This window comes from Bos indicus, chromosome 8, assembly GCF_029378745.1.
Source record: "Bos indicus isolate NIAB-ARS_2022 breed Sahiwal x Tharparkar chromosome 8, NIAB-ARS_B.indTharparkar_mat_pri_1.0, whole genome shotgun sequence".
In the NCBI taxonomy this organism is placed as follows: domain Eukaryota; kingdom Metazoa; phylum Chordata; class Mammalia; order Artiodactyla; family Bovidae; genus Bos; species Bos indicus.
The window spans coordinates 45,792,388-45,804,626 of record NC_091767.1 but is presented as its reverse complement, the minus strand read 5'-3'; the positions used below and the strand labels follow the sequence as shown (position 1 = coordinate 45,804,626).

The 12,239-nt window shown below is 36.4% G+C and overlaps 1 protein-coding gene across 5 annotated transcripts in view; it reads left to right on the top strand.

The window, feature by feature from the left end:
- PTAR1 (protein prenyltransferase alpha subunit repeat containing 1) overlaps positions 1-12,239 on the top strand; it is a 49,772-nt gene that overhangs the window by 25,496 nt on the left and 12,037 nt on the right. For 4 of the 5 annotated variants that reach the window (XM_070794628.1, XM_070794626.1, XM_070794629.1 and 1 more), the window contains 2 exons: positions 2,140-2,244; positions 4,369-4,582. In XM_070794628.1, the coding sequence (XP_070650729.1) occupies positions 2,140-2,244; positions 4,369-4,582 (319 nt within the window). The remainder of the gene's footprint in view (positions 1-2,139; positions 2,245-4,368; positions 4,583-12,239) is intronic. The other variant, XM_070794627.1, reaches the window with a different exon arrangement.

The window sequence follows — 12,239 nt, the reverse complement described above, 5'->3', positions numbered from 1 at the left end:
TTGCAGTTAGGGACACTATTTTCAGAAACAGTGTGCCTACAAAATACTAAACAGCTTAACTTACATAGAGTAGCATTTTGCCTTTGAACAAAACATTACATATTTCAAAAGAAAAAGGATCTAGAGCTATAAAAGTAACTGGCTATTGTGATAAATATTCCTTTGATGACATAGATTTCCTGTACCTTGAAAGAAAAATAGTCAATAAATCATAAATCATTTTTTAAACCATAAACCTTGGTATCACTTCAAACTATTTTACAGAGTTAAGTTACTTACCTGAAATAAAATTGATTGTAAAATGCAAGTATTTATTATCATTATTTAGTATTTTCATTAAAAAGGAAGTTCTTTTCCTTATCAAATAAGAATCTGTTGGGAAGGAAATGTATTGCGGTTTTTAGGAACTAAGTCCATCTAAGTAGGTGAGATATATGGTCTGGGCTCTGGTTTTGAGATTAACATCTCTAAAATAAATGATGAGCCCCTACTACAGGAAAGACGTGGTAAGATTAATAAAAACTAGCAAATGACCTAATTTTATTATAAAACAATAATAGGTAAATTGAAAAATCGAAGTGTAATCAGTAATATCAGAGCTTATTATCAAAAACTTACTTGAGAAATTCAATCTAAACTTACATTAACCTGAGAAATAGGTGAGGCTCTCTTGCGTGACATAGTTTATAATTGCACTGAAGCTTTGAACAGTTTTAAAATAACAAAAAGTTCCTATTCCTTTTACTTTTGTTTATATTTCAAAAAGGAATGGTCTAGTGTATCAGGAGCCATTCAAGTATTTCTCCTGGTAATGTCTTTTGGAAACTTACCCTAAGTAGTAGTACAAATGAAGTTATAAGCGCAGAGGTTTTTGTTTCAGAATGCCTGCTGCTGGTGCTGCTGCTAAGTCGCTTCAGTCGTGTCCAACTCTGTGCAACTCCATAGACGGCAGCCCACTAGGCTTCCCCGTCCCTGAGATTCTCCAGGCAAGAACACTGGAGTGGGTTGCCATTTCCTTCTCCAATGCATGAAGGTAAAAAGTGAAAGTGAAGTTGCTCAGTCGTTTCCGACTCTTAGCGACCCCATGGACTGCAGCCTACCAGGCTCCTCCATCCATGGGATTTTCCAGGCAAGAGTACTGGAGTGGGGTGCCATTGCCTTCTCCGTCCGAATGCCTTTAGAATAGCAAAAACTTGAAAGCAACCTGAAACATCTAATTATAGGGGGAAGGGTTGTTAAATTATCAGATAGTTACTGAACAAAAACTATGCTGCTGCTGCTAAGTCGCTTCAGTCGTGTCCGACTCTGTGCAACCCCATAGACCGGCAGCCCAACAGGCTCCCCCATCCCTGGGATTCTCCAGGCAAGAACACTGGAGTGGGTTGCCATTTCCTTCTCCAGTGCATGAAAGTGAAAAGTGAAAGTGAAGTCGCTCAGTTGTGTCCAACTCTTAGCGACCCCATGGACTGCAGCCTACCAGGCTCCTCCATCCATGGGATTTTCCAGGCAAGAGTACTGGAGTGGGGTGCCATTGCCTTCTCCGAACAAAAACTATGTGACCATTTAAAATGTTTAAAGATTATAAAGAACTGTGGAAATAATTCTCGAGATATAAGAACAGAATATAAAATCGCATGTTAAAATATAGATGCATATGAGGAAAGGTAGAAGGGAAAAATTCAAAAATAAAGTTTGTTAGGATGGCTATTGAGTGAATGATTTTTTTTTTCCCTTACATCTCAATCCAATGTGTTTGTTGTTGTATGTGTGGTTTTGGTAATGAACAAGACCATATCGAGTCCTACTTAGGAAGTTAGAATAATTCTTGATTAGTATGGGATCTGCCCTGCATATACTGAAGTCAGGCCTTATAAGTTTTGGAAATGATACAAGCCAGAAAACTCCTTTGCCCTCTACCAAATAGACCACTAAAGTTCCACTGCTGATTTAAGAGCTTCCATTTCTGTTTTTTAATTAATTTCAAGATTATGGGAATACATTCTTGATTACTGTGTGTAACATTTAAGAGAGTTTTATTTTTTTAATTCTTGGAAATTTGCTTCACAATGAGGTTATATTAATAGTCATGCAATTGTGTAGAAAAATAAAGTAATAGTTCTTTTTATTTTTCTTTTACAGAAAAGAGCTGATCCTCTCAGGTACTTTAAATCCAATTAAGGACTTACATCTGGGAAAACTGGCCTTAACTAAGTTTCCGAAGAGTCCAGAAACATGGATTCACAGGTGTGGTTAATTTACACCACGGAATTCTTAGGGCTTAGAACGGGTGGAGGAAAAAAAACACAGAATATGAAGCAGGTCACATACTGGTTACTGAATTCTGAAGTCAGATTATATCTACATTCAAGCCTAGATGCCATCACTTTCTACTCAGGTGATATCTAGAAATTATTTAATCTCTTCAGGCTTTGGTTTTATCATTTGTAAAATGAGAATAATAATTACATCTATCTCAGAGTTAGTGGTTGAGTTTTACTTGAGGTAATGCATGTAAACACAAGCACAGTGCTCGACATATGTTAAATACTCAGTAAATTTTATGTTATTACTAACTACCTGAAGCAGTTATGGAAATTGCACTTAGATATTCAACTATAATGAGCAACTTGAGTTTTAATTAAACTTGGATTTAATTCAGTCAGGTGTGTTCCTGGTAAAAATGGTGGTGGTGGTTGTTATGGTTATTAAAATCAACCAAATAAAGGCAACTGAGGTGAATGGGGTGTAGACTGAATTAAAGTTGCTAAGACCATAAATGCAAAGAGTATTTTTAGGTTAAAAGCTGAGGCAGATAATTGAAGTGCATGTAAGAACTCTTTTCAAAATCCTGGCTATCTGGAAGCATTTTACTCTTGAATCACACATAACATCTTTGACTAAAATGAGATGGTCTGGGCTTACTGGTTGGGGTCAATGGGGAGATTCTCTGAAGAAATCTGTTCTTAGTTTATTAAGCCACTTTTAACTTTTCTTAAATCCTGAGCATTTTTAGGATCTTAAAGTCAGTTTAAGGTATCTTAACTGTAACCTTGCCTTTGGCTAGCATTGCAGAGCTGCTGGTGCTAAGTCATTTCAGTCGTGTCTGACTCTGTGGGACCCCATAAATGGCAGCCCACCAGGCTTCCCTGTCCCTGGGATTCGCCAGACAAGAACCCTGGAGTGGGTTGCCATTTCCTTCTCCAATGCATGAAAGTAAAAAGTGAAAGTGAAGTCGTTCAGTCATGTCCAACTCTTAGCAACCCCATGGACTGCAGCCTACCAGGCTCCTCCGTCCATGGATTTTCCAGGCAAGAGTACTGGAGTGGGGTGCCATTGCCTTACTCGAGCATTGCAGAGCAGCTGCTTCCAAATGATGCAGTTGGTTGTACTTTCTCCCTATTAGAAATTGGGATAGCAGACTACAGAGAAGTGTATGATTATGTGTATGGAGACTAGGAAAGGGGTGATGGTAGAGGAAGGGAGTTATTACTAACATAGATGCATCCATCGATTTATTGACTTGTCTAAGGTTTTATAAAGCAAGTTTTGGTTGTTAAAAATAACATTATTTGAAAATGACAAAAGTGAATTTTGTTACTCAATTTCCTGTATCCTGGCTTGAAAATTTTAATCTATAAAGAATGCTTTCTTATGAGAAAATATTTGTAAAAACTAAAGACAGTAAGTGGTTAGAGGCACTTTTGAGTGCTTTTCATTTAAATGTATGCTAATAAAAATCTTAGATAAGGGGAAGATTATAGATGAAGAAATTTAAAACCTCCGTGATGGTTTCACTAATTATATTGATTTTTTTTCTTCAAGATTCTATGCTATAATATAGAAATTTTGCTTTATAAAAGCTTAATGCAGCTGCTTCTTTGCAAACACACAAAGGGTGAGGCATGCACATATAATTAAAAGTGAACTGTGCTTCTTTTGAGTATTTACCAGCCAATAATTAATATCACTCCTTCCCATACCCACAGTACCACCAATCAGACACACACACACAAACAGTCCTGTTGCCTTTACATTTCCTGGCCAAATGAAGTTTTGGAGTTGTCATTTCCAAATTGATGACGTTTTCTTTTTGACAGATGTTAACATTTTAGAATGCTTTTTCTATAATCTTTGTCCTTTATCCTCACCCCCACCACCCCTCCACACCCTGCCTACATCCGTGGTGCTGAAATTATTATCATTAAAAACACAAACAACTCTCCCCCTCAAAAAAAGACCCTTGAATACTGGGCATTACTTTGCATTGTCTATGAATAGAAATTAAATTGAGAACAAAGAGAACTCTAGTTGTTTCCCTCTCTGGTTTATTTTCTTTACTCATTTCTTGCCCACATGTTACCTTAACAGGCGATGGGTGCTACAACAGCTAATTCAGGAAACCTCCTTGCCTTCCTTTATGACCAAAGGAAACTTGGGAATAATTCCTGCAGAAAGGACACAGCAACTAATACGAGAAGAGATGGAGGTCTGTGGTGAAGCAGCAGGGAGATACCCAAGCAACTATAATGCCTGGTCTCATCGCATCTGGGTTTTACAGCACCTGGCTAAGCTAGACACCAAGGTAGGGTGTTATTTTGTGTCCCTAGGCACGTGTCTGTCTGCCATTTAAATCATCTGGTAGTATGTAGTAATTCCTTCTCAGAGGAGCTTTTAAAGAGAGAAGTAATGGCCCAGTAGCCCAGAGAGGATTGCAACAACTGATACCTCGAGGGAAACTGGCAATTTAAAACAAGTTTGCATCCCTCACCCGCACAGCTTTGGCACTGTTTAAGGCTAGTGTACTGGTAGAACAAAGAAGGTTTAAGCAGTAAGGAAGACTGAGTATAACTCCTTTTGCCCTGAAATAGGAAGAGATGATTAAACTTGATACAATTGAAATTGTTCTTTCTTGGTAGCCTTTTGTTATGTGACTTAATGTGCTAGATCAGCTGGCTGCCTTTTCACAATCTCTTTTCTTGGGGAGGGAGATCTCACCCAGGTGTTCCCACACTTGGCCGAGTCTGTAAATTACCTGACGATTCTTACATCCTACCCTACATCTACTGAATCTAAATGAGGGTAGGATTTAAAGATCAGTATTTTTCACAGGCTCAGGGGATTGTTTGGATGCAGAACCAGGTTGGGAACTGCCACTGCCTAATCCTTTTAGTTTAGAAATGAGGAGATGGAAGTTTCCAGAGAATTTTAATGGCTTGGACTCAGCCACAGTTGTATCATTTATTATTCATCAGAATGAGAGCCAGGTATCCCTGTACTCCTTCTTACATACTACAGCTTCTCTATTTTTTCTTCACTTCTTATGGTATCAGTGCTTTAGAATCTAGAGTACTCTTCCAAAAGCTTTCCAGGCTTAAGACAATTTAAAGGAGTCAGAATGTCTCACATGGCGCTTTTAGATTAATGGGCTCGCATTCTCCATTTTTGCTTACCTCCCCTTCCTGTATCTCCTTTCAGGTCCCCTCTCCTCTCTCTGTGTGCTAGCCAGAGACTCCTCCAGAATAAATAGGAGAGCTTTCGCTTCTGAGGGATTTTAAGCCAATGATTCTAAAAGAGAAGGCATTCTTTGCAGCTTACGTGGCTTGCATTTCAGGAGGGGTGGCCACCTAATGGAATGGAAAGAGAAACAGAATCACATTAACCCAGGTTCAGATTCTGGCCCTATTAGCTCTTTGTGTAAAGTAAGGCTTTAATGTTTTCATCTATAAGATAGGGGCTCTGCTGCCTGCCTCCGTGGATTATTGTGAAAATTACTTGTGTTAATGTGTATAAAGTACTGGGCACCTAGTAGAGGCTCACAGAATTCCTCTCTCTGCTCCGCATAGGTAGAAAACTTAGGTGGAACTTGACTGCCAGCTAGGTTAACTCAGTGCAATTCATTCATGAAAAAAGTAGTGAAATTTTATTGTTACCAGACACTGTACTATACACTGGATATGGCATAAAGACAAAAAGCTTACTACCAACAAATTGAAAATCTAGTTGAAACAGATACTGACAGTTACAAAGCAGGGTAACACTTGCTGAAACTGAGGGAATTTTCCAGGCACATTGGGAGCACAGAAATGTCTCCTCTGACTGGGCTCATTGACAACAGCTGCGAGAGGGAGCGATGCTACATTCTCAGGGGCCTGGAGCAGTGAATACAAGTTTTCTGGTGGGTATAGGGGATATGGAGTGCTTTAAAGTCAGTCATCTCAGCTGCACAACTTGGTGTCCTGTGGGAGGTAGGGAAAGGAAAGGGGAAGGTTGTGGATAAAGGAAGGCAGAGTCCAGGTGAGCTGAGAGCTCTTTGGAAACTTTCTTGCCTTGATGTGGACCTTTTAAAGAAGCAGTCCATATATCAGAAACACAGGGCCAAGGTGGAATTCTTGGTTCCTTGAGACCATCTCCTAAGTCATGTATGAACTCATCTGCCTTGGTCCACTGCTAGGCTTACATGTTGTCAGCCTGCCCTCCTCTGCCTTGGGGATCTTGGCACTTTTCCTATCACCACTGCCACCATCTCTTACTCTAAGTGAAGGGTGCTGAATTTACAAAATCCACTTTCTGTTCTTATAAGCTGTTGGGCCCAGCTAGGAGATCATGATGATGGGGGAAGACCCTGATGCTGGGAAAGACTGAAGGCAGTAGGAGAACGGGACAACAGAGGATGAGATGGTTGGATGGCATCACTGTCTCAATGAACATGAGTTTGAGTAAGCTCCAGGAGATGGTGAAGGACAAGGAAGCCTGGTGTGCTGCAGTCCATGGGGTCACAGAGAGTTGACACAACTGAACAACAGGGAGATATGTCCTACAGTGCTTTGTCTGTTAGAGGAAGTAATCACAAAAGTATTAGTTATCTAGAGCAGCTTAAAAACACATATAAAATGAGTAGCATTTTTTTACTTAGAAAATTGAAAATGATTTTTTAAAGTGCTCATATTTAGCTTGGTAAGGGTATAAAGTGAAAGTCACTCAGTTGTATCTGACTCTTTGCGACCCCATGGACTCTACAGTCCATGGAATTCTCTAGGCCAGAATACTGGAGTGGGTAGCCTTTTCCTTCTCCAGTGGATCTTCCCAACCCAAGGATCGAACACAGGCCTCCTGCATTGCAGGCAGATTCTTTACCAGGTGAACCACAAAGGAAGGGTATAATATAAAGACAAGCATTATAGAAATTGATAAAAATCTTACCAAAGGGCAACATGGCAGCATTTACCAGACCTTAAAATGTGTGTTATCTCTAATATAGCGATTCTGGTTCTAGGCATTCATCCTAAAGAAAAAATGGGAGATGCAGTATGATATAGTGATTAAAGGCTCCACTCAGTGGTCATACAAGCATGATATGAATGCTAACTCTACTAGCAATTTGCTATGTGGCCTTAAAAAGGGTTCTTAGCGTCTCTAACCTCAGTTTCCTCATCTGTAAATTGGGGATGATGACAATTCTACCTCCTCGAGTGATGTAAATTAAGTAGGAGAATCCACATAAAGTGGCTGTCCCTAGTGCTGATACTAAGTGATCAGTAAACATTGAATATTATATTAAATATGGGAGTTTGATATATAAAAATACTGTATATAATAGTGAAAAACTGGTGACAGTCTAATAACAAGGAATGCATTTCACTGCAGTTCATCACAAAGTAGAATATTTTGTTGCTACTAGAAATTATACTTTTTATTTAAAGGAAAATGTTAATTATAAGTTAAGGATATAAAACTAAATATGAGATGGGCCTAATAATTTTTTATGTTATTAGCATTGAATAATATTTAACGTATTTTGAATAGTACCTGGCATATTATAAGTGTGCAACAGATATTTATACACACCAACACGGTGCCATTATGGATATATTTTGTTATATTTTCTATAAGCATGTGTTTTCTAGTCAGGAAAAAAATAGATTACAGAATAAAGAATACTTACTAGTGCTATGGGGTAGAATTATAAGAGGTTTTAATTTTCTATTTTTTGTTCCCTATGATGTTTGTATTTTTCAGTGGACATATATTGAAATAAATTTTAAAATAATCTATTTTTTCAGGGTGGGGTGGAGGGAAACAGTCACAGTTGAAAACAGTTAGAAGTAGTATTCCATTTATGAGACATATTCAGAACAAGCAAAGCGGTTTAGTAGGTGCCAGAGACTGGGGGGAGTGGGGAATTAGAGGACTCCTAATAGGAATAAGGGTTGTTTTGAAGGTGATGAAAATGTTTTGAAATTATAATAATGACATAGGCAAATCAAAACTACAATGAGATATCACCTCACTCCCTTCAGAATGGCTGTCATCAAAATATTTGTCGTCAAAGTGTTGACAAAGACGTAGTGAAAAGGGAAACCCTTGTACACTGTTGATAAGGATGTAAGTTGGTACAGACAGTAATGAAAACAGTATGACATTTCCTTAGAAAATTAAAAATAGAACTACAATACGATCTAGCAATTCCACCCTTGGTTATGTATATGAAGAAAACAAAAATACTAATTTGAAAAGGTACATGCACCCCAGTTTTCATAGCAGCATTATTTATAGAAGCCAAGCTACAAAACCTTCCTAAGTGTCCATCAACAGATGAATGGATAAAGAAAATGTGATTGATATATATGTGTATATAAATATATATAATGAAATATTATTCAGCAATAAAAAAGAATGAAATTGATATATGTGTGTATATAAATATATATAATGAAATATTACTCAGCAATAGAAAAGAAGGAAACAAAAATACTAATTTGAAAAGGTACATGCACCCCAGTTTTCATAGCAGCATTATTTATAGAAGCCAAGCTACAAAATCTTCCTAAGTGTCCATCAACAGATGAATGGATAAAGAAAATGTGATTGATATATATGTGTATATAAATATATATAATGAAATATTACTCAGCAATAAAAAATAATGAATTGAAAGCTACAAAACCTTCCTAAGTGTCCATCAACAGATGAATGGATAAAGAAAATGTGATTGATATATATGTGTATATAAATATATATAATGAAATATTACTCAGCATTTGCAGCAACATGGACGGTCTTAGAGGGTATTACGCGTAGTGAAATAAGCCAGACAGAGAAAAAGAAATACTGTGTGTTATCACTTATATGTGGACTCTATAAAGTAAACGAATGAATTTAACAGAAACATTCACAGATACAGAGAACAAACTAGTGGTTGCCAGTAGGGAGGGAAGGGATGAGGAGCAAGATAGGAGTAGGAGATTTAGGCAGTAAAAGCTACTATATGTAAAATGAATAAGCTGCAAAGATAGATTGTGTGGCACAGTGAAATATAGCCATTTTATAGTAACTTTAAATGGAGTATAGTCTATAAAAATATTGAATCACTATGTTGTACCCCTGAAACTGTAAATCAATTATACATCAATAAAAGAAAAAAGAAAGTGTATCAGAATTAGATGACAGTAGTGAGACGGAGGAGTCTGGTTGGCTGCCGTCTATGGGGTCGCACAGAGTCGGACACAACTGAAGTAACTTAGCGGCAGCAGCAGCAGTGGCTATACAACTCTGTGACTATACTAAAAATCAGAATTTTTTTTCAACTTCAAAAATTAATTCTAATAAATAAAGCTTCAAGAATAGTTAAGAAATTGTTGAAAAAAAAGGAAAAATAAGGAACTCTGTATATTGCTATGCTGCTGCTGCTGCTAAGTTGCTTCAGTTGTGTCCGACTCGGTGCAACCCGTTAGATGGCAGCCCACCAGGCTCCACCATCCCTGGCATTCTCCAGGCAAGAACACTGGAGTGGGTTGCCCTTTCCTTCTCCAACGCAGGAAAGTGAAAAGTCGCTCAGTTGTGCCTGACTCGTAGCAACCCCATGAACCGCAGCCCATCAGGCTCCTCCATCCATGGGATTTTCCAGGCAAGAGTACTAGAGTGATATTGCTATATGTTTCTATTTTTTGAGCCAGTACTACAGTTTTAATGTCTATTTCTATAAACATTTAAATATATAAACATACTGCTATATGGCTCAAAAAATAGACACAGTAGAGAGAGTATAAAAGCCTAGAAACTAATTCCAGTGCACAGTGTGTACAAATTTCATTGATGATAAATATGGCATTTCACATGATTGGAGAAGGGATTCTTTTTTCAATTTGTGATGCTAATAAGATTGAGTTTTTAGAAAATAATGGTTAGATTTTAATCTCACATACCAACCTGAACTCTTAAGTGAAATAAAAACGTGAAGAAAAAAGGAATTTAAAAAATCAATTGCAGTAATATATTAAGAAAAATATTTACAACACAGAAACTTAATACCTTTAATATATAAAGATCTCTTACAAACCCATAAGAACAGTAATGACTTTAACAAAGAATAAGTTGAGCAAATTATAAAAGAGAATTAGACAAACAGGCAGTTTGTAAAAGAAACAAAGATAAGTGAATAGGAAAAATATTTAGCTTTAATCATAATTAAGGAAATGTAAATTAAATGTGATTTTCCACTTACTGGGCTACCCTGGTTGACTCAGCCGGTAAAGAATCTGCCTGCGGTGCAGGAGACCTGGGTTCAATCCCTGGATTGAGAAGATCCCCTGGAGAAGGGAACGGCTACCCACTCCAGTATTCTGGCCTGGAGATTTCCGTGGACTGTATAGTCCATGGGGTCACAAAGAGTCGGACATGACTGAGCAACTTTAACTTTGACTTCCACTTACTAAATTAACTAAAACTAAAGTATTGGTGAGGAATTTAGGAAACAAACATTAAGATCTTCTTCCAATAGGGGCATAAATTATACAGCCTTCCAGAGGGCAGTTTGAAATACACATCAAGAACTTTACAGAATTTTTCTCACTGTTCCAATTAGTGTACTTCTAGAAATTTCTCCTAAATAAAAATAAGACATGTACATAGATTAAAATGTGTGTATACATAGGCGTGTTACTTACGCAAAGTGGAAACAAAAGGAGGGAATGGTTTAAATTGTGATAATCTTTAGGATGAAGTATTATGCAAAAGTTTAAAATTATGTTGTAGAATAATACTTAATGAAATTGGAATAAATTTATAATTTAAGTAAAATAAAATTTTGATATAAAAGATATCCAAAATTTGTGTTAAGTAAATTATACAGATGCATTATTGCAAAAAGCTGAGATTGGTTGTATGGTAGAATATTAAAAGTTTAGTCATTGTTGGTCAGTAGGATAATGAATGATGTGGGGATTTTTTTGCTTCTTTATATTCTGTATTTTTACATTTTTCTATAATGATCATCTTGTATAATCAGAAGAAAAACCAAATGTTTTTTAAAAAATGTACAGAACTCATGGTGTATGTGTCTATAAGAACTAGCATTTCTAGTAGTCTTTCATTTTAAACCTGTTACCTTCTCTTTCATAGCCCTGCTTCCATAGTTTTCTTATAATTTATTTATTCACTAACTCATTTTTATGTGGAATGTTGGAAAAGAATAATTATACAAAGGTCATTTGTTCTGTCAGTGCCTTCCGGTTAAGCCATATCTTTGTGCAGTATCTTTAAGATCACTTAAAAATAATTGCTTTCTTTTTAAAAAAAATCACTGCCTTTTATTCTACTAAGAAAACACCCTGAAATTCCTGTTAAAAGATTTCTTCTTTAGTTAGTAGGCATTTTATATCTTAGGGAAAAGAATATAGTGAATTTTTCTCTTAAATAGTCTCAGAAAAGAGTTTTTAGGAATTGAATTAGTTTTGTTGAAAACCTTTTAAATATATGCTATTTTTGCCTCAAAATTACAATGAATTTTTAATTTTTACATGTAGAAAATATATAGTAGAAATAATCTAAATGTTTTTCACATTATATAAATTCATTTTAAACAAGTCTTCTATTCTTTTCAATACATAGTAAGAAGCTGTACCATAATTAAAATGCTGCTGTATTATGGCCTGAATTTCCTGCAGGTTAAGTCTTCAAAAATATAATTAAAAAAAAACAAAACAAAAACCTTAAGATTAGTTTTTGTTTTGCAGGTAGAAGTTTATCTGGTGGGTTTATTTTGCCCACCTTTTAAATCAAATAATCTCGTTATCCATTTCTCAGAGACTCACTAGCAATAGCCTCTGAAATAAATTTATGTGGCTGTGAATTAACTCATTATAATTTAAAGGAGATGTTTAAAACATTTCACTGATAAAACTTGACCATCCTAGCTGGGAGTAATCATATCCGTCTTTACCAGTCACTTTGTTTATTAAATT